The 22,905-nt window shown below is 39.5% G+C and overlaps 1 protein-coding gene across 1 annotated transcript in view; it reads right to left on the bottom strand.

The window, feature by feature from the left end:
* LOC308062902 (uncharacterized protein) overlaps window positions 1-22,507 on the bottom strand; it is a 108,091-nt gene extending 85,584 nt beyond the window's left edge. The window contains exon 1 of the mRNA XM_080385140.1: window positions 12,638-22,507. Coding sequence (XP_080241266.1) covers window positions 12,638-12,829 — 192 coding nt within the window. The 5' untranslated portion in view covers window positions 12,830-22,507. The remainder of the gene's footprint in view (window positions 1-12,637) is intronic.
* Between the last annotated feature and the right edge of the window lie 398 nt (window positions 22,508-22,905).

The raw sequence follows: 22,905 nt of genomic DNA, 5'->3' as shown, positions 1-22,905 counted from the left end.
TTCAGTATTGGTGGTCCTCACTAGGAAGACCTGATGGGTTAGGCAATCTCTCAATAACCCTTCCAACCATATTTCCATTATTGTGTTCTTCTGTGACTTACTAACAATAAGCTATATTCATGACAATTGAAACAGACTGAAAAGAAGGAAAAATCCTTATAATGGGGGTGGGGGTGGCAGGGAGGGAGCATTAAAAAGAGAAAGAGGAAGAAAATCTTTATCATAAAGAAACACAGTGGCCCAAACATTCAAACACAGCTGCTGAAAGTTTGCCTAGAATCATGAATTTCCTAAGTGCTAAGTACTTTCATCTGCCATTAATTGCTAATTAGAAGTTACTTGTACTTGCAAGTCCCATCACTGAATTAACTGCTCTGAAAAGCCAGACCCGTATTTTCCTTCCAGCGCCTGAAGTGACTGATGTGGATGCAGGTGTTTAATTTTAGGCACACAGACTTGAAAAATACAAGTGATTAGTTCCAGGTTTAGTTCTGAGACAGATTTACTACACCTAGACAAAACCCACAATCCATCTGCTTTACATTTTACTAGGAAAGTAGACAGGTAAGACAAAGCTGGTGTAGTGAACTACTGAAGAGCCCTCACTCTGCAAAAACACCAGATGCCGGAACATCTCCCAGATAACAGACATCTTGGCCTTAAATAACACAGATCCACTTTGGGTTTTTTTGTAGTAACACGAGGAACTTTTAAGTATCATTTATGTACTCTCAGATGTGCAGGAGGGAGAGATTGGGCACGATTAGGAAAAGCTGTGACCAGCGGGTAACAGTTGAGCAAAACCGTGGATCCAGCCCCCTCTCCTTGAGTGCTTAATAAGAAGGTCAGTGGTTGCCATTACTTTAGACTATATGCCAGGTCTGTGCTACTAGACTACTCTCTCCTAAAGACCTTGTCCCAGCCTCAGATTAAAAAGCTTCTTTTAGTCCTTCTAGTTCCAAAAATCTGACACATGCAGATCTTCTCCCTTCTAAAAACAGGCTTTAAATGCTTTGAGACACAGATTAACATGGCCACTTTAACAAGTGTGGTGCATCTTGCACACTGTGTTGCTGTATTAATAATAAATATTAATTTACATCCCCAAAGTAGAGAAAAACTCTTGACAGATCAAGAAGCCCTGAAGCATTTGAGCTTGAAACCACCTGAACCTCTTCATGACAGTGAGATCCCCTAGGGACTTGTCTGATTTAGGAAAAAGTTACCAGTTTGGAATCGAAAATTACCTTTTTATTCAGACATAACTTTATGCTCTACTGCAGGGCATCTGGCCTGTGTGCTCAGCAAATGAAAGGTGGAGCCCCAGTGCATTTGCCTGTGCCCCACAGGAGAACATTCTGACTGAAGAAACTCGTCTTGTGGCACTCCTGTCACAGACCAGTTGGTCCCAAAGTCCAAGGCGAAGCTCTGGATAGGGTTAAATGCAAACTAGGAAAGCTTATGAGTCTATTTCATAGTGGGATTTTTCAGAAAAATATCCAACAAGGGACATGATGAGAAAACAGCAATGACATGGGGAAGAAGCACATTTAACTCTTAACTTAGAAGGGAACATTTCCCTAACCCTCTTGAGGGAATGCTTGCTTTTTCCATCCAGTTTAATAAAACTGATTGCAGAGAACTAATTTGTGCTAGGTAAATAGCAACCAGTACATCAATTTCCTGTCAGCGGCTGCAGTTTCAACAGTTTCAGTCTTTCATTCAAATGTGTGAATGCTTTGCTTAAATTGCACATTTCTCATTTAGCGTACCTTGAAAATACATACTGTCACTCATTCAATCTCTGAGAAGAGTTTGCTGTGCTGTGGTTTACATGAAGCAGCACTAGAGATGATCATTCAAGCAGATAAGAGGAGACATTAGAACACGTGCAGGTAGAGGTTGGGAGAATTAAAAAATAAAAGCCTCTGCCTAACAATTCCGTGTAGCAAACGAGGCATCCAAAAGCCTAAATTCTAAATTAGCTCAGTTTACCAAATCCATCAGATTTCTCTCACAGGTTAAAGGCTAACTACTTGTATTAAAAAATAAATTATCACATAGACTCAAGGATCTTACAAAGATAAAAAGGTGTCTCTTAAAAAAAAGCCCAATTTGAAAGTCTTAAACATAGTAAATGAATTAATGCAAATCTTCAGAAAATTCTACCTTGCTGGCCAATTCCCATAAGTAACCTTTCTTTTTGTCTCTGACTGCTCTGTTATATTGACAGGAAGAAACTAGGATGTCATTTACTTAACCCAGCTAAGATTTCTGATTTGTCATTCCAGTGGTGCAGTTTCTCCTCCTCTCCAGCCTAGGAGCCCTGTGATTTATGAGTCTTCTCACCACTGATTGCTCTGGGGATTCTGGACCTCCTTATATACCATGCTGACATTTTGCAATCAGCCCTTACTGGAGCCTACAAACAAGTTACAAGACAGAATGTCTCTTGGATACAACTAGAGCTTTTCAAATAATCCAAACTAAGGATTTGTTTGGGTTGGAGGTTTTTTTTCCTGTTTGCTGAATTCCATCTTTATACAGTACTACTCAATTTTGGAAAAATATGGTGATTCCACTACAAACATTTCTGGTTTTAGCACAGCTATGTAAAATAAAGTAAAATTTAAAATTTCATTCATATTTTTATTAAAATCAAACTAGTTTCTCCATAATTACTCTGTTTTGGGAAGGCATTTCACAAACTTTTCTTTCCCCCAAGTTCTTCATTCTTGTATTTGCTTGAGACAAGACAGACTCGAAAGACATGACACTTCCTATAAAATGGAAAATCCAGTGTTTTCACTTTCAGGACAAAGCTAGTTATTACAAAGATGGGTTATTCGCCTGCCCTTGTTTTTCTTTGATATGTACTGTCTATATGTGTATTCATATTATGAATGCACTGCAATACAAACCCTGGAAGCTGGAGACTTTCTTACCCTAGCAGTATTGATAGCTTGTCTGGTTCATTAAGCATGGAGTTTGTGGTTTTATAAAAGGGAGTAGCAGTTAAGAGGTGAATGTATAATTGGACACACAACCATGACAAAATCCCTCAGTGCACATCCTTTTCCTTCAAGTGGTTTTCTACATGTACGTTTATACTGTGTCTGATTTCAAGCAGCACCCCAGCATTTACCTACAGGATGGCAGAGTTCCTAGGGAGAATAAAGACTGAAGATCTGACCTCCCAGAAGCAGCGTCACTGCTAAGTTTCAGCAAGAGCGCTGGCATGTGACAGAAGTGTGAGCAGAGCTCACATGGTAGCTATGGGTGCATTCTGCAAGGACGCCATCAGTGATGCTTCAGTCCTGGCTGAATGAGCAGGACGCTCCTTCCCAGCTATCTCATAATGCCTCTTCACACAGTGGGTTATCCAGGGAGAAACCCTCCACGGTGGAACAGATGGTTCCTTAACCAGTTGCTAACAAACTCAAAAATACGAGTCTTCCTAAAGCATCTTGCACTGCTAGTATGAACCAGACAAAGCAAACCTCATGTTTCAAGCACATAAAGCAGTCATAGATGGAGATACGCAGCTCAGCAAACACAGGCAGATTAGTAGTTTCACTTCGGAGAAACTCTTGATACTACATTTAGTAAGAATTCAGAACTAATTCTGAGTATGATTTTGTCCTTAATAAAGGTTTAAGAGTATGCGATCAGTGCCTCAGTTATGTTCACTTTCCCAGCCAATACTACCCAGAAAGATGTTTTCATGGACAAACAAAAAAGAAAATGTTTTTACACATTCAAATGTTCTTCCCACTAACAACATTAATGCCAAGTTCAATACCATTGCAGAAGCATATGGGATGAGGGGAAAGGGGAAGGCTAACGAAAGCCTTCAAGATCTTGTCCACTGTAGGTAAGAATGTATTTTTTGAAAAAAATTATTTGGGGATGCTGGGCAGAAATAGTTGCCAATTAGTTACCAAACTAATAGGGAAACCTTTTTATTTTTTCCCCAAATTAAATCATTAATTCAGAACTACTGTGGATTAACTGTACTATTCTGTAAAGCTCGATTGCTTAGACACATTGTTTAGTCTTTCTAGGTCTGTTGTTCACTACTGCTAACAACAGAAACAGTAAACCTTAAAAAAAACACCTAACATATTCTAACCTGGGAGTCACCACACATCTGTATAGGGAAATAAAAAAACGCAGGAAGTCTAAACGATAAAAACTAGACAATTTCTCTGTCCTGTCTGTACAAAGAGTTTCATTTGTGTGTGTCAATAGGAAGGACCTTAGGAAATGGTAAAGTGCTTTTTTTTTTTTTCTTAATGAATTATGTTTGCTACTTCTGTGATGGCAGACTGGGGCTGCAGTGCCCTGTCATTCTTGTACAATTCAGTGGCATTGATCTCACTAGGAGGAAATCCTCGAAAGACTGCAATAATCGTGCTCATTAGAAGAGGAAAAACTTCCATCACAAGAAATACAAGTTTGGTAGTCAACTGGAAAAGCAGAAAGAAGATACTAACACTAAACTCATACTGGGAGGCTTTTTTCCAGCAAGGCTATGTATTACTAACATTGTGTTGCAGGACACAGCAAAGCGTTTATCTTCAATAAAAGTTATTTTAGTAACATTAATTTGGTGTACAGGGCCCAAGCAGCCCCAAGAAACAACTGAAAAATAGATTAATCTTTTTAACAACCAAATTAAAAAAACCCTGATAAACTTACTTCTTCCATAATATTCTTCATTTACATGGAACAAAGAACCGCTGAATGTATAGATCTATGGAGAGGGAAAGGGTCAGAGTTTTTCATTTTCCAAAATTCCTAGCTGAGAAGTATTAACACAGCATTACAGAAGTATGTAAAGATCTCTAAAAGACTGGACTAAACCACTCTTAAGAAAGATAAAATGTGGGTATGAGTCTGATGACAATTTCTGGCAGCTGTCACCAACTAGGTAAAGCTCTTGTAATACCTTCACAGCTGACATCACCACATACATCTTGTTGCACGTAACATGCCCAAATCATAAAGCAAAAAGCTATACTGTCAACAAAGCATTCCTTTCCTTTAAAATGACATACCACCATTAGTATCAATGCTGCTAGCTTTGAATGATGTATTACCTACTGTTCTAGCTACTGAGGAGAGAGAAAAATGGTAGAGGGAAAAGGATCCCTACAGTTCTAAATCGATCCTATAGTCTACCCCGGCACACAGAAGGCAAATCTTTTCAGACATGAAAACTGATTTGAGCCCTTTAGCCTTTAGTTTCAACCTGAGTATCTGGAACTCCCTAGGGCTGATTTAGAGACTGAGGTGCTCACGTCTTCCGGAGATGGTTGCATTAGTCTTTTCAGAATTAAGAATTGCTCCCTCCAGATCAGGCTGTGTCTTTCTAACTCTTCTGTCATGTGCTGTTGGCAGGAACAAAGGATTGATTCAAAACTTAGGCACCCTTAATAAAATTACAGAACAAAACTAGCTTGAATACACACCAGAAATCCAAGGGGAAAAAACCCCACCTGCTATAGGCACTTAAATTGGTAATTCTGTCATGCTACAACACTAAGATAGTGCGTCAAACATAACTGTTACAGACATTTATTTCTCAACCATAGCACTACTTAGGAAAACAAAACCAGTGAATCCAGAGTACACTAAAAGTAAAGCCTGTTTTCTTACGGTTCTTAGAACAATGGTCTTTTGATTTACTTTCTCTACCTACCTTTCCACTAAATCACTTAGTGGAAAAATACTCTTTTCTATTTCTCACTTCTTTCTCTGCGGTGCACCAGTCATGGCTTGCAGTCAACCAGTTAAAGCATTCCATTGGCCAGTGATGCTCATCAACAGCTCTAGCTTGTAGGGAAATACTTACTACCTGTCTTCTACAACAGAGCCTCATTCTAGCTTCAGGCCATAAAATCACATGCCATTTCTGCACTTTTTCCTCCAACCATAGCATTGCCTTTCATATCACCCAGTCATGCGGTTCCCCAGCACAAAAGTCCTTTTTGTAGCCCCTCTCCTAGTGTTCATGAAAATCCAGTTCCCTTTGCAATGAAAGATCTCATATTTAGCCGTAATGTATCCTGAGAGAACTCTGTAATTTCTTACCAGCATCCTGGCATCAGGATGTCAACTCTCACTGAACCATGAAGGTGGCTTAATAGCAAGCTAGATTCTGCAAAAAACTCTTTTCATGAAAAACCCACCAAAAGAAATGGACTGCTTTTCCTTAATGACACATTTCTCACTCAGGATACAGTAAGTACTGATCTGTTCCTTTATAGACATAAAAAAAAATTAATGTGAAGTTCAGGCACAATAATAAGGAAAAGTGATGCAAACCAGTCTTTCTCCAATTACCTATGCAAATAACTCTCTTTCTTCCATTTCATTAGCGGTTATAGTAGAGAAAATCACTTCTAGGCCAAAGGACAGCCGTGTTGTGCAATGCAAAGGGGACTATGTAAGAAAAAGCATCTATTCCCGAGGGACAATTTTTAAACCCTGTTTATAATACAGTGTGTTGGGTCTGGCTGAGCACCGTGGCAGCCCTCACAGCGCTGTGCTTGCACTGGTAGCTGGAAAAACATGGCCAGGACAGCCAACCCAAGCCCACCGAAGGGGTATTCCATACCATATGATGTCTGCTCAGAAAAAAAAGTAAGAGAAAGGAGGAGGAAGGTGGGGGGCATTTGTTATTTATGATGTTTGCCTTCCAGAGCAACCGCTATGCGTACTGAGACCCTGCCTCCCAGGAGGTGGCCAAACGTCGCCTGCTGATGGGCAGTAGAGAATAATACCTTCTGTTTTCCTTTGCTTCTGCACGTGTGACTGACTTCTGCTGTTGCTTCATTAAACTGCCTTCACCTTGACCCACACATTTTTTCTTCAATCTTTTTTACCCCTGCACTGTTCTGCTGAGGAGGGGAGCGATGGAGTGGCTTGGTGGGCCAAGATCAATCCACCACATACAATGAAGTTATAAATAAACTAGCAAGAAAAAAATATTGATTTAAATGTGTCTGAATAAATATTTTGTTTATCCTTTGGCAAAAGCACTCTCAAGAAAAAAAAAAAGAAACATAATGTTCAACCATTTGACATAACAGTCAAAAATTCACAGACACAAAGCAGTGGCTTGTGCAGCAGGCCACATGCTGAATTTCTTAGTTTACAGGCCTCCAAAAAAGATAGCTTTCTCTTTGCCAGCCAGTCCGTTGATATGCTTATCATGCATTTAAGGCTATTTGTGGATGGGTATATAATCCTGTCTAAACCAATTAAAAAAATATTAAATCAATCCACCGGCATTTACTACATTAGATCATGTACTCATAACGAAACACTTCTGGAACACCAAACCTACCCATTAACAACCTTAGTTGGGGGAAAAAAAGGCTAGGATAGAATCCCAGACAAGTTCTCTCTCTCTCTCTCATTTTTGTAAGTGAGAGAATTTAACAAGCAATCGTTTTCCAGCAGTTGACCGTGAAATGGATCATGTTTTATTTATTCTGCAGAAATGGCAAATCACAGAAAAGTGTAGCCTTGGGATTAATCAGTGGGCTTTTATCACTGGGGCACCAGTTGGACTTTGGTTCCTCTCAGAGTGCCTACAAATCACTCTGATTAGATGCCTGTCCAAGACATACATCATTTGACTTTGCTGGTCTCAGGCATAATACCCGGAAGACTGTATAAAGGGGATGAGCTTCCACAGAGTGCATCACTAAGGCTTGATACAATGGGTGAAAATTAGTCTGTCTGAGACAAGGTTAGTGAATAACAGCCAGCTATGCTACAGAAGTCTAATCTAGAAAAAGAGAGAGTTACAGAGCCTTGAAATACTGAGCTGCCTCGATTCCTGGAAAAAGGTCTGGCACTTTTATAGCTGAATCCTGGGGGAGTGCTGGGGGTCATACAGGTTGCAGCTTTCCCACCTCCACTCAGTTGAAGAAAAGGAGCTACTATGGATAAGAATCAAAAGCCAACACAAACATAATAGGAAAATTGAAACTGGTTAAGATTATTTGTAATTGATGTCATTGTGTCAGCTCTCTTCTGGATGGCAGGCAGGAGCACCCAGCCTAATGAATCTACCCTGGAGACCTTCAAGCCTATAATGTCAGTCATACGTCTGTGACTTGGTCTTTCTGGAAATGTTGGCAGAGAAGGACCTTAACATTTAGCAATCTTGAAAAGATGATGTGGATTTTGTGGTCCCATTAAAATGTGCCCAAATTTGGCCTAATTGAAACACACAAAACACTCGGTTTTAGATATGTTGAAGCTCTTACTAAGGAATTCAGTTTTTCCTGCGTTCCAGTTACACTACACAGCTGCCCCTCCACTGATGCTAACACGGCAGGTTAAAATCTGAATTGCTTTATTTTCCAGTTCTCAAATCCAGATGCTTCTTTACAGTACCTGCAGCATAGATGTCCCTGCTGCGGTGCTGTATGGCTCTCCATTGTGACTCTCCACACAAAATAATGGTTACTGCTGCTACTGTCAGGGAAAGCAATACTTGTTGCAGTCTGATAGTAACCGCATCAACACAAAATAACAAAGGCTATAAATCCAGCACTGAAGGTTTGGATTCGAACCCTACGTAACATGTTGGGTGTCATAATGGTTCACTAGAATAGTATGTATTTAATTATTTGGACAGTACTTCATCTGGTTGCTACATGATACATAAATTTGCAGAGTCAATTTTTGTCATTTAGGATTCCTGTGTTCCTGACTTTGCTGTATATGTTTTCCCTGCTTACATATACAGTTCCTAGACTGTCTGTGAATTATAAAAATATTTTGGGCTCAGGCTGGGTATGAGATATATATAAATGTAAATCATTCTCATTTGCAAAAGTAAGTATTACAACAAATTTACTTATTACCTACTCTATGAACATGATGAAGTGTTTTCTCTTCCCTTTACACATTATCCATTTTATTCCTTTAGCCTCTTGTCAATATCCATATTCACAGCAGCTCCTTCTGTTCAGTAAGCAGAAAGGGAAAGTATTTTTCTTTGAAGCTTATGTGAACACTGCTCAGTGAATCATTCAGCAAGTACTACTGCAGCTCAGTCATCCTACAGGCCAAATTAGACCTAGGATCCTTGAATCTATAGCCAGAATGAGCCTCAGTATAGAGTGTCTTCTGTAGTTAGATAAGCCGTAGCTTGCAAAGTATTAGGGGAAAATCCTATGCTCTGATCTGAGGTATATTATAATAGGATCTACTTAATATTCAACAGAGCGCTTTCAACACGCTTTCATTTTAAATACAGTTAAACGTATTGCAATCTCATATTTATCTCTCTGGAGAGCCTGAGAATATTTTTTTTCTCCATTGTGCTGCAAATGGAAAAGAATACTCCGGTGTCCTGACGCATTCCTTTGGAGAGTTTCAGTGCTTTAAATCAAAGCACCAAAACAAGAGTTTATTGTAGCAACCCAGAGGGAAGCATCATCTCCAATATCCTGATTCTTTGCAGCTGCTCATTCAGCATGGAGGCAACCTGGTTATTAACAGTAACAGAGCTATCAAATGGGGACTTCCTTTCGAAGACAGACCATCTATATGTCCACACCGCATATTCTTTACATGTAAGAGGTATCCATAAAAATTTGGGGGAATTTATATCCAGTTGCATACCTACTCATATATTCTCATCCTTTATGCGTACAACGTTTTCATTACAGGAAATAAAATATGTAAGGTGAAAAAGGCCATCGTGTTGAACACTCGAGTTCAGAATAGGCAGTAACAGAAGTCTTAATTCAGCTCCACTGTACAGAGAGGTTATGACAAAGTTATTAACTATATGCCTACAATTTTTCAGTTGAACTCCTGTCTCACTCAGCACTCAGGATAGACAGAGCTCAGAGAGATTTCTTATAACCTCTTGGTTACAGTCACCCAAATTTTGGTCCCTGGTCTTATTAACTACGCAACAGACTTCCCTATGCTGACTACAGAGCTGCTGATTTTTCTTCTGGTTGTTTCTGCCGTATTCTCCTCTAATCACCTCAGCTATTCCAGTCAATTTTGTTACCGTCTCCATTTTTCAGACAAGGGTACAGTGGAAGTGAAAACCACAAGAATTCATGGCCTAAATTGAAACACAAAATTTGATTTATCAGATTATACAGCCTTTTAAAGCACTTTGTATTTCAAAACAAAGCTCCGCTAGACATCAGTTGTGGTTGTGAGAGCTCAGCACTTTTACAGCACTGAGTTACGTTTGTAGAAAATAAAACCTACAATGAGTGACTACTTATCAAAACTTAAAAAACTTCTCCAGGTTATTTTGTGGCAGAAACAGGAATGGACTACAAGGGATAAGAATGGCATTTATTTGCTTTAACCACTCTTCTAACAAACCCCTCATCTTTTCACCACACACCTTATTTCTGCAACAATGAACTATACAACTTCCATTCTCCATACAGTTAATGAGGCTGGAGCCTTTTGGAGGAAAAAAGCATGTAATAAAACAGTGCATTACAGTGTTTATGCATATGAATATCAATTTAAGATTGCAGACAAAACCAGCTGCAGTATTTCTTAACTTTTGACTGTCTACCTTTTGCAATATTAGCATTGTTTTAACATATGAAATCACACTTAAAAGTGCCTGGGCTTTTAATATAAATTTCTTTAGGCAGAACAATACATAATAGTGAGAGCTCTAGATATAGTTTAGTACAAGCTTCTGCCACTTGAATTAATGAAGCCACAGAGGTAGCAGGCCATTACTTCTCAGGAGGACCAAGTAGTAAAGGTGTTTAGAACACAGACCTTCAAAGTAGTTTCCATAGCCATTTGCTAGTAAGTAGTAGAGGATGTTAAAATTAAAAATTCTTCAGCATTTGCCAAATGCCTCAGGTTTTAAGGGAAATATGCTCTCAAGTATTACTTCCTTCTGTACTTTTTAGTCTTTCTTTCACACTTGGTATGATTCCTGGTATATGTAAGGAGCAATTGCAGGAGAGGTTCTGATCAATGAGTGTAATACTGGGACTGCGCATATTCAGGGACATTAACAGCAGACTGAACTTACACTAATTTCAGCTTCAGTGGTGCATGTTTCACAAAACTAAAAATGCGAGACTACAGGGCTTCCTACAGAAAACATAATCACAGATTTTGCCAGCAATACTACCTGTAACACATTAAATGTATTACCTCATCTACTAAAATTAAGAAATCAAATTTAGGAAAACAGAGGGGCACGTTCTGATGTGCCCCAAACTTAGTTACATTAGGATTTCATCAGAGGTGACATGAGGTACCTTTGCTTTCCATCCAAGAGATTTCATTCTGTTTCTGAAGTAGCACTGCATCTTATATCTTAGAAAAAAAATCAGGCAGCAATAATGAAGCACCTTGCAGAAGAAATTTAGAGAGAGAGAGAAAGAAAGCAAAAGAGAACAAGGCTTGTCCGTACTTTTGATAAAACATCCATGTCAGAGTCAACCCAAAACCCCAGCAGTTTATTTGCTGCTCTTCATGACATGATTTATCAAGGGTCTAGACATTCCTAACTCTTGTAAACTCATGATTCTTTAGGTACATATCTAAGCTGTATGAAAAATATGGATGTTGCCAATAACTCTGGTACTTGGAAAAACATCCTATTAGATTATCACAACTTAACTGAACTCAGAACAAACAGATTATATGATGGGCTGTTAGAACATAATTCAAATGCTTCTGTTCAGAAATGCATACAACTTCCCATAATGAGACCCATGCATTTTCTAATAAAACCCTACATCTCATACAGAAAACAATCCACCTCTACTTCCACATACATAAACCATCCATCTTAACAGCTGGAGAATGCTGCCAGGCAGTGATGTGGGCCATAAGGAGCTTAGCAGTTGCATTCCTTTCCTGCCTCTCCCCCGCAAACACTCTTGGACCCGGTTAAGCAAAGGAAAACAGAGGCAGATTGTAAGACAAGCCATGGGGCAGTAAGTTATGCCTGATGTAGAAGTATGTCTTTAACAAATGGAAAATAGTGGTATGACACTCGATACAATTTTATTTTCCTTTCTAAGTTATGGAAGCATCCAGAGGAGGATTTAAAAAAATCACAAGCATGTGATACTAGCCCTCATCCCCAACTGACAGCAATGGGGAAATTAACTGTTCCACTCAAAGGCACTAAGATACTCTGCCATACATTAATGTGTTCCATGAAACCTGTATTCTGCAAATACGTGTATTCTGGATGGGGACACAATCAGAAACTCAGCAGGAACACTGTCTCTTGTGGTGACACAATAGAGCCCACCAGGCCTCCCACTGAGGCAAAAGATTCTTGCTGACTTACGATATCTTGCTTCTCTGTGCAGGGGATGTTCCCACCCCACACCAGTTTGCTCCACCACACCCCGAGAAATCGGCTGAAGCAAGAAGGGCTGCCCTGCTTGGAGCGGCTGATCAGTACAAACTGCTCCTGCCCCAGTACAAGCCGCTCCTGCCCCAGTACAAGCCAATGGCTCCCATGGCTCCTGCAGGCACTTGGAGAGTCAGCTTCTGCCAGGGAACCGTGGTGGAACAAAGCTTTTCAGGATAAAAGAGCAGTGGCCTGGAGTACAGCCTCCCATGCCCCACTTCGAACAGTACTTACAGCCAAGTTCAGCTGGCCCTGAGTCTCATTCTCTCTCCAGATGGTGATTAGTGCCCACACATTGGTCTCAAGCCATAAGGCAGCATGTTCACAGGAAAGCCTGTAGTGAGATGTTAGCAGTTGAAAAGAAGCAGAGCCAATCATTGCAGAAGGAGCAGACAGCTGAGAGAACAGCGTGAAGCTGTGCTCCATGGTCTGAGCAGTGCTGCCTGTACAATTAAGCAGCTTCCAACAAATCTGACCTCTGTTCAACCGACTACAGAAAGCAGACAAAAAGTATCCTCCCCAGAATGAATGCTCTGTTCTGCTACAACAATGCAGAAATTGGCTCTACCTTAGGGGTTGTTCCACCACTGAAACCTGTTCACCTTTATAAAGCGCAGCAGAAGACTTCACAGTAGTTTTTACTCAAAATCTAACCCAACTGGCAATGTGATTATTAATAGAATGACCCTCCATGGATAAATATAATGTGCAGAAAGAACTGATCATGGTCAGGACACTGGACTGGCATGGACAAGGCTAAGGAGTAAGTGAAGTGTTATCACTGTTGCTAAATAGTCTGTATTGGTACCACAGGAAAGGCAGAGATGTAGCTTTAAACATAAAGGTTTGGAAGTACTCTGATCACACCCCAGAGGACTTCATCCATCTCCTGCAAACACAGTTTTTCACTTCAGCATTTATCAATTCCATTCCACCATTCCACAGGTGGAATACAGTTGACATAATGATATTGTTCATGACATTCCTTATGAATCCAATTAATTTTAAATTAAGTGCAAGGCTAAAAACTTGAATTCAACCTATAACTCAATAGAAGTGGCATTAATAAACTAATACAGTATGGGATTTTGGCAGTTGGCATCATGGAAAAGGTGGTGCACGACATTTTGGACTTACTATATCTTCTGTAAGCTTTGAAGCCCCGGGTCATGAAGATTACTATGAATGAACTTCAATTAAAAGAAAAAAGGGAAATGCAATTTGTAGAGAGGGCTTTATGACAAATAAGAACAGAATCTAAACCCCAACAAATCCAGGTAAAGATAGCTTAAACTATTGTCTTCAGATTGAAAGTGGAAATGTTGGAAATACTGTATGTGAGGGCTGAGTGACTTGCTTTCTTCACCCTTATCATCTTAGCTTTTCTGAAATTCACTGTCAGTCTGGTTTTCTTCAGACAAGTGCTGATCTTCAGTGTTATGTGTGACTAGCAGTACCTGCTGTTTGTTCTGGATATAAAAACAAGTTATCTTTTGTCCATCATTGCCATTTTAGTCCATATAGTGTCAAAACTGTCACTTGTGACGTGACAAAGAATCAGGAGAAAAAAGAGAAGAGAAAGATGATGGTGGCTGCAAAGGCAGACAACAGATGAAAACTGAGAGAAAATAAGGGAGCTATGTTACCCTATCAAGACATTAAAAAGCCACAAGACATGAAGGTCCACGCAAATACATCAAAACCAAAACAAAGCATGAAAACATACTGAAGGATAGAGAAAGAGAAGTGTGACTAAACTTTGGGCACAGAGAACGGCCCAAAAGAAATTCTAGCACAACAAAAGTGCTTTAATTTCATATTTAAATTCCTAAATCAGAGGCAATTTTGAGTACTGGTGAAGTAAGTCAATACTACACACACTCCATGCCATTGATTATCAGGACATGTTTAACTATACACATTATTTCAGACTGTCATCTGTCTCTCTTTAAACAATTGGGACTGTATTCCCACCTGTGTTCAAAGTTCGTTCAGGTCCGAGAGTTGCACAGGTGAAAAATGAAACTTCCTAATGTCTGTACTTCCTATACTATACTGCTATGCTCTTTGCCCAGAAAACGCTGCTGGTAAGCCCTGCCTCCCATTGCCAGGCATATCTGAATTTGACTGGTGCTCTATTTAAGGACTCCATCAGCAAACAGCCCCATACCACCATCAATCACTGGAAAGCAGTTTACAGAGAAATTTTTAAAAAGACTAGAATATTTTACAACCTTTAAAGTATTTTATGCCGCATTTTAATATTCTTGATGTACTTTGTATCTAAGAAATGACAAATGTCTCAAATACTCTAGGAAGTGCCTGATGGGGCTATAAGCTGACTGGTAACCACTAACGTACACCTCCTTACACAACGCATTCTGTTCAGTATGGGATACAGGATGATTCAACAGGAGCTGTGCTCACTCCAGTGTGCAGTATCTGTTTCTATGGATTCAGATCCCAGTTTGTGCAGACTTCATTCCAAAAAAGTTTGTACTTTTCTGAATAAACAGGTTTGAATTAGGTCCCTAACTCAGCCTTTATAAATTCAACTATAGCACGTAATAGGATTATTTACCACTTCATAAATAAAGTGACAAGTGTCAGCTACACAAGTATTTGGGGAATTATACAGTATGAATGCCTTCAGTTAAAAGCCAGCCTCCAGCCTCTGTCTTTTTGTAAGATCAAAGCTGGTATTCTCTGTTTAGCCCTGATTCAGAAAGAAGATGTCAAATCTCAGCCGGAGTTTTTCTGCATTCAGACTTTAACAGCCACTGATTATCCCCCATCACAGTTAAACCTGCTGGAAGCTGTTTGGAAAAATCCTCCTGTAGCATCCTTTCCCTACGCCTTCCTCAAAGCACTGTGTAGGATACCAAGGTAACCCCCAACCCAGAAGGGAGCTCAGGCCAAGGCTTCCCCATAATCTCTGATCCTTATGACTGTGATGGAGACCCCCCCAAAAAAAATAACACAGCATGACTTTGTACTGGTTTCTTCAAGGATTCTCTGCACACACAAAGCAAAGAGGAAAAGCAGGTAAAGTGCGACCCTGTGTCTGCCTCTAAATTACTACTCTCTTTTCTCACAGATTCCAGAATCACAGTAGTCTTGTTAAAGGGAATAACAGAGGATGGAGAGAAGAGCAGGCGGTGGAAGGAAATACTTTTTATCTCCAAACTCCATGCAGAGGAGGCTCATCTTTATTTCTTGTACAAGGATAAGGAGAGGTGGTATTGTTTAGTGTCTATAAAACGTAAATTTTACTCAGCTAAATCTCTTGTAACACAGGTCAGGAATGATCCCTGAGGCCACTGAGAGTAGATTCCCACAGTTGCAGGCAATAGTACTACAGATGTCTTATTCAAAACATCTGTTCCACACAGCACTGTAAATTGTGTCTTTCAGTAAAACACACACACACACAAATCACAGAAATACTGGGTGCCACTGGAAGACAGTCGAAGAGACTAAGGTCTCTGAAATGGCACTGGATTATTTAGCTAACACTTTGAGCAGATCTGAAAAGGCTCAAGACTCCTACTACAGAGCACTGCCAAAATCAAACCAATCAGCCCAAAAAATGAAACCAAACAATCCACCAAAAATCGAACAAAAAAACAGGTGTACCATTCTCACAGCAACTTTCCCGCTGAGCCTGAATATAGACAGTGACAGTCTAAATAAAAACACACCAACCAGGTACTTGACAATTTGGTGTCACAAGGAACACCCATATACCCTGATTTTAGCTCCTCCTCGTTGTAGCCAGTCCAGCTGGTTCAGGGGACAACAGACAGAAGGGCAACAAAATAAGCCTCACAAGAACCACCAACTGCAAGAGCACTATGCATCACTGGGCAAGAATGAAAAGGGGCAGGAAAAATCCCTCCTGATCCATAAAAAAATATCAGGAAGTCCTGGTGCATAGAGGTAATACAACACAGATCCTCAAAAAAAAAAACCAAAACACTCAACCCAAACCCCCAAAACCCAAAAGAACCAGTTATCCTGACTCCTTTCAAGGAAGCTAACCTTTTTACCCAGCAAGATAACCTCTTTCTCTTTGATAGATCTAAGGGAAAACAAAGTCAGATAACCAAGGACCCACAACAGAAACTGAATTTCTTGTGCCAGAAATGTTCTCTTCTGGTTATACACTTATATTTCCATACGATGATCAAGACCCATTTAAAACACTTGCCCTCACTGCACTATTCAGAAAGCCATTTTCAATTGGCTCCAAGTCATGCTTTCTCAATAGTTTGTAGGATTTTGTCCAAAATCATTATAATAACTGTCATCATTTTAGATGTTTGTTGTCCTAGTAAATATTTTATTAGTTTTAAATGCCTTGGAACTTGAAATCTGTCTCAAATCCATTTGCAAAAGTGCAGGGAAAGAATAAAATGGACTAGTCCAAGTTAGACAAAATTAATTCCACCCTGGGGCTTTGGTGGCAAAATAAACCAAAGAATACCGACTCTTCTGATCAAAGTGTGTCATTACAGCTCCCTACAGCTCATATATTAATCTCTGTATAAAAATCAAGTTTCTAAAAATTCCTTCTGTATTTGTAGACAGAAAAAAATGTATTGATGTCACTTTGTATAGTCATTTTAGTACTGAATATAGTGTATTGATTTTAATGTCTTGAAATACGTAAAGCAAATGGACTTTCTTTAACCATACATCACAGATACATAACATACACAACAGCTGTACAAATTAATAAAATGTCAGCTAAGGCCTGTTCTGTATGCAGTAAAGGTTGTAATAAATATCAGTATCAGAATAATGGTACTCCTACCTTCACATTTTACATTAGGCAGATATGTAAAGTATCTATTTTGGTATAATTTAACATACAGCATCAAAACGGATTAAAATTAATCTCTTAATGAAGCTGCTGAAAAGATGAGCCTTTACTTTCCCTGCCTGCATGATCCCACTACATCCCTACTGCTGGCAACAGAATGGTTACTTGTGCATTCCATTATCTGGATTGGAAAACTGAACTGGCTGAAAACCAGCTCAGAAGGGGGAGGGAAATAGATCCAACCCCCACCAATAACAAATCAATTAGCTTCTGATGAAACAAACTCCCTGATCCAGCTAAGAACACAGGTGCTACTACCAGTACAGGCAGGGGAGCAGAAGACAGCCATCTCTCAGCGGGCACATGAAGTTAGAGTAGATTAAACAGACCATGGAAACCAGGTTTTTACTCTGGTATGTGGAAGGAAAATGTTCATTGGTGTAAACCAGACAATTTATAACACTGTTACAGAAGTTGAGTCCTCTACATGTTTGATGAAACTTATACCAGGACAAAAAAAGTTACATGAAGCTCAGGCTTAATGACCCAGGTCAGGTAATAATGACTCAGTCTACAGGAAGGGCAAACTCTTATTTAGTGCTTTATTCGCAAAACAGATACTACTTTGCACCAAGAAAAGAGATCTGGATACCTCACAACTCCGTTAAGGACAAGATACAAACATTCAGGGGCTGGTCTTTCCACTCTGACCTTCCACCCCACAATCCTTTCTCATTTAATCATTAAAAACTGTCCTCATTTTTAATTAACTGGCCCCATTCCCTCATCGCCGTGCTTCTTTAAGTGTGTAGATTTTGGCCAGTTTTTGAAAATAACTATTTGTGGGCCCTTTTCTCTTCTCACCTTTTACAGCTATTTAAAGGAAGCAAAACATACCTAAATGAACTTCTTTTGCAACTCCAGCCGAGTCGGTGAAATTACACCACGGATTAATTTGCATGTGTGTGTCCAACCATGTTCTGAGCACAGTTCTCTCGTCCTATCAGGTAAACTTTTTCAGGGTTGTTTTGCTTTGGTTATTTTAGGTTAAACAGCATATACATTTAGGTGTCATAATCCATAGGCTGTTGGAATCATCTAAATGTAAGGTAGAACTAATTAGATTGGGAACAGAACACTCAATGTAGTCTTCAACCGCAGAACTCCCTTGGCTACAAAAATCAGAGCTCATTCACCAAGGGAAACACAAGGCCTTCCCTTTGCAAAAGCTTTTCTGCAGTGACATTATGTAATGAGCTGGCATCAACTCCCCAAAGATAAATAATCAGAAATATTTCAGAACTTTAAATAATTAAACAAACAAGAAGCAAGCAATGATCCAAGTATGCCAACTGTGGAACACAAGAGACAGATGGAGAACAGAGCTTTTCAGGTGGAGATCTGTCTGCGGAAGCGTTAGGAATACCTGCGATTCATAAACATGAAACCAGGAACCAGAAAGGAAGGATGAAGTATTGAAGAGTGGATATAATATGGGCAAGATTTTTTTTTGTTTGAAATACAGATTTTAACATGTAAATTTTATCAATGTGTAAGAAACAGCATCCCTATAAAAACCACCCAGGTGGATTATGTTAGTATTGCTGGCATATAGCACAGTGACAAAATGAGCAGTGATTCCCACAACTGCTGGCATATAGAAGAATTCCTAGCCTCAGGGCTAGTATGTTAAGTCCTTTCAGTGCTAAGTGACAGTAATGTATAAGAGTCACATACTCATATCCATTACGATACAAATACCAGAAATGAATTAACTGATTTGAAAACATTTTTGATGGTAGGAAACCAGCACAGTTGGACCCTGGAACCAAGGTCTGAAATTGCACATAGGAAGGTTAATGGTGAAGTCATAATACAAGGTTAAAAAGGAGGAAAAAAAAGAAAAAAAAGAAAACACACTGCCTAGACAGTTAGATGGCAACTTACGCGTCTCACAATGCTGCGCATAGTGCCATGTTCATAAGGTTTGTTTTCCATTCTCACAACAGTCTCTTTCATTACATCTCCTTTAAAAATCAATTTATTTAAAAAGACTTATGAAAGCCTATGCATGAACTGTTCTTGTAAAACTGTTTAACACTCCAATTAAAACAGTATGAATAAAAGAACATTTTGCAACTCAAGGTGACTGAAATCCCAAATGCCTGTGTGATCTTAAGTTCTGGTTCTTGCCTTTTTTTTAAATCAGTCTTCTTTTCTGCAATCCCTTCTTGTTCTCATCTTAATTTAAAAAACAGTCTGCCAACCTTCTGTATGGTATCAATTGTCAGTAAGGTATTACTTGGTACAAATCAGAGTGTCAGATGAAAAAACCCTTCAAGAATAAAATGCCCCTCTGTTTTGAGAAGAGCTCTACATGCATACAGCCATGTAAGCGATAAGCATGCAGCATTAAAAAGAGGCACCTAGGACTATTTTGTTGGAGTTTATCTGATTATCAGCTTTAAATCAAGAAATTCTCCCTTTCTGACAATACGCTGTAACAAATGCTATTCAGCGCTCTCAATCCCATAATCCAGTGGACTGCATCACTTGCAGAGTAACTTTAATAGAAAGGATAGGAAGTTCAATCATGAGATGAATAAATTAGGGCCTTTCACAATAGAGTGTACGTGGAATAAATCCATCAAGAATGTGTTGTTGCCAGAAGTACTCTCTCATTCTTTGAAAAGACAGACATAATAAACGTTTACCTGAAGTAATAAAGATAATCTACCCAGTCTCTTAGGTCTTCCAGAGCATCTCATGATAGAAGACTCCTGTGAAGGCTGAAGGAAGTTTCATACATAAGCAGTATGTCACCAGAATGCCCTTCCTAGAATATTAATGAAATAAAATAAAATAATAAAATAAACACAGACCCATATATACTGTCACAATTAGAAATATGTTAATGTTTACAGCAAGAATTAATTGCAATATGCTTTCCCTAATAAATTACTAATTGGAAGTAAGAATTTGCATTCAATCTATTTCTATAGTTCAGCAAGACATGCTACCTATACCTGCAGTTATCATCTCTATTTTCCTCCTCCTTATTGTGCAAACTATTTCTTCTTCCCTTTTCTGACTAATACTGCCATCCTATGACCACCCCTTACTCTCTGTAAATGCCTTCTTCCATCTGCCTTTAAAACTCTGTGCCTCCCGTACAGTGTCTAATCCTTTGTTTCCATGCTGCACCTCTCAGCATCTTCATCTACAGAAAGTTCAATCTCTTCTTGTTCATCAGGTTCATCTTCTCTCTTCCTCTCCTTTCACAGTACACAACTTGGCCCCGTGCTAGGTACTTCTAGTTAGGCCATAACTCCTGGTCAGCTGTCACAACTCAGAGACGAGTTAAGCAGCTCAAGAATCAACAACCTTCTAGAAAACAACCCAGAGCTGTGTCAGACAGCAGAGCTTACAAAATACTGATAATGCCTATCAAGGCTTCTCTTCAAATTATCAGGCTTGCCAGGCCCCAAGCCACTCTAGAAAAGATCATGATTCATCTTCAACCTTTGGAGTAGATGTGGAGGAGAAAATCTTGGCAATTACAGTCCCAACACTCCACTTGCAAAGCTAATTTAGGAAACAAAATGAAAAAGGGGGGGAAATATATGTGTGTTCAAAAAGCTAGATTAATTCTTACTTTAATAGTTTGCAAAATGGCCTTCTTGGACTCCAAAGCCTGGCTCTGCACCAAACCACACAGTAATGAATACCAGAGGCTTAGAGTAAAAGTAAAACTGAGAAAGACAAAAGGATTCAAGCTCTGTGTAAGAATATCAACAGGTCCGAAAGCTAACATGTACACAGACATCAAAGAAAATCTACAACAGACTAAGAAATTACTTGATAACCTTTGCTCTGTCTGGGCCTTATTTTTGCTTCTACCTTTCTGAAACTTCAGTACTGAAAGGCAGGAACATGGTTAAAGGTCCCATGGTTAGAGGTCCCTGGGCTAGGTCAGAGTTTGTGCGGGAACGGAGAGACAGGTTATTGTCATCAACAAAAAAACGCCACTGCAATGCCAGAACAGGTATAGCTGAGTATTTGTCATGCTAAAGTCTGCATCTAGACAGACTATTACTGAAAACAATGATGCAAATGTTAAAGGCAAGAAAACATTTAAAATGCATGGGCTCAATACGGGTATCTTTGCTACCAAAAAGCATGAGCAATGCAAGTGAAACATAGCTGCATGTGGAGTTTGTCCTGCAAATAGCTTGCCTGAGCCATGGTTCTCACCTGGAACCAACCTCCACATACAACAGAAACAAGTTAAGTGTGCCATCAGTCATACCATGTGTCTACAAATGCAGTAGAAACTATGAGTCCATATAAACAGTAAGTACCTGTCCTGGTTTCAGCTGTGGTAGAGTAATTTTTTCTTCTCAGTAGCTGATACAATGCTGGTTTGGTTTTGGTGTGAAAATAATGTTGATTACACACTGATGGTTTTAGTTGTTGTTAAGTAACATTTATACTAAGCCAAGGATTTTTCAGTTTCTCAGGTCCTGCCAGCGAGAGGGCTGGAGGGGCACAAGAAATTGGGAGGGGACACAGCCAGGGCAGGTGACCCGAACTGGCCAAAGGGATATTCCATACCACAGAATGTCATGCTGAGTATATAAACTGGGCAGAGTTGGCCAAGGCCTGCTGATAGCTGCTTGGGGAGTGACTGAGCATCAGTCAGCAGGTGGTGAGAAACTGTAGTGTGCATCACTTGATTTTTTTTTTCCCCTTACCTTTGGATTTTTTCCCCTCTTCCCTTCTCTCTCCTTTTCATCATCATCATCAATTATTTTCTTTTATTTATTAAATTGTTCTTATCTCAACCTTCAAGTTTTACCTTTTTCCCCAATTCTCCCCATCCCGCTGGAGGGGGGCAGGGAGTGAGCGAGCAGCTGCGTGGTACTTAGTTGCCAAGTGGGGTTAAACCATAACAGTACCTTAAGATGAACTACTTAATATCGTAAAACTGGATTTTGTCATCTCACTGTTTCATTTATTGCTCCTCAGTTAACAGAGAAGTCAGTTGTCATTTAAGGCTCCTCAAAGGAACTCGAATAAATGCTGAAATGCTATTGCCTTCTGCCTGTTGCTAGGATTAACAGCAAAAGGTAGCAGCCACCAACTGCCTAGTAATTCAGGAAGAATTGCTGAAGGGTCGGTCAGTGAGGTGCCAGGAATTTCAATCAAAGGCTAAACAAACTTGTCTCCTATCTCCAAACTCCTTCAAAAGTAAACACACTGCTGCAACCCGCAATTTTCCCTCTGGGAAGACAATCAGAAAGACAACAAATGGCATGCTCAGATGTTATGCACATCACTTAGCATCCTCTGGAAAGCATTCAGAGAAGCTATGGTGATGAGTATAGTATAAAAAAACTACAAAACCTTTTAGAAAAATGCTAAAAAAGTAGCAGCAAAACCTTGCATGGAGGGGGCTTTCTTGTGGTTTATTTCCAGAAAGTCTGAAATCGTAACAGAAACAATTAATGATAAAATCAAATCTGATTAAAATGAAACTAGTATTTCCTAGGAGGGAGAGGCACTTTTTCTGAATCCTCTGGAGTTAGCCAGGTCACTCTTTAGTAAAGAGCAATTTTTGATCAAATTGCCTGTATGAATTCCCAAGCTCCTAAGAAAGATGCATTACTTTCAGTCC

Source organism: Falco punctatus (assembly GCF_963210335.1).
Source record: "Falco punctatus genome assembly, chromosome: 1".
Taxonomy (NCBI): Eukaryota; Metazoa; Chordata; class Aves; order Falconiformes; family Falconidae; genus Falco; species Falco punctatus.
Note: the sequence above shows the minus strand (reverse complement) of the source record. Positions and strands in the feature narration are given on the sequence as shown.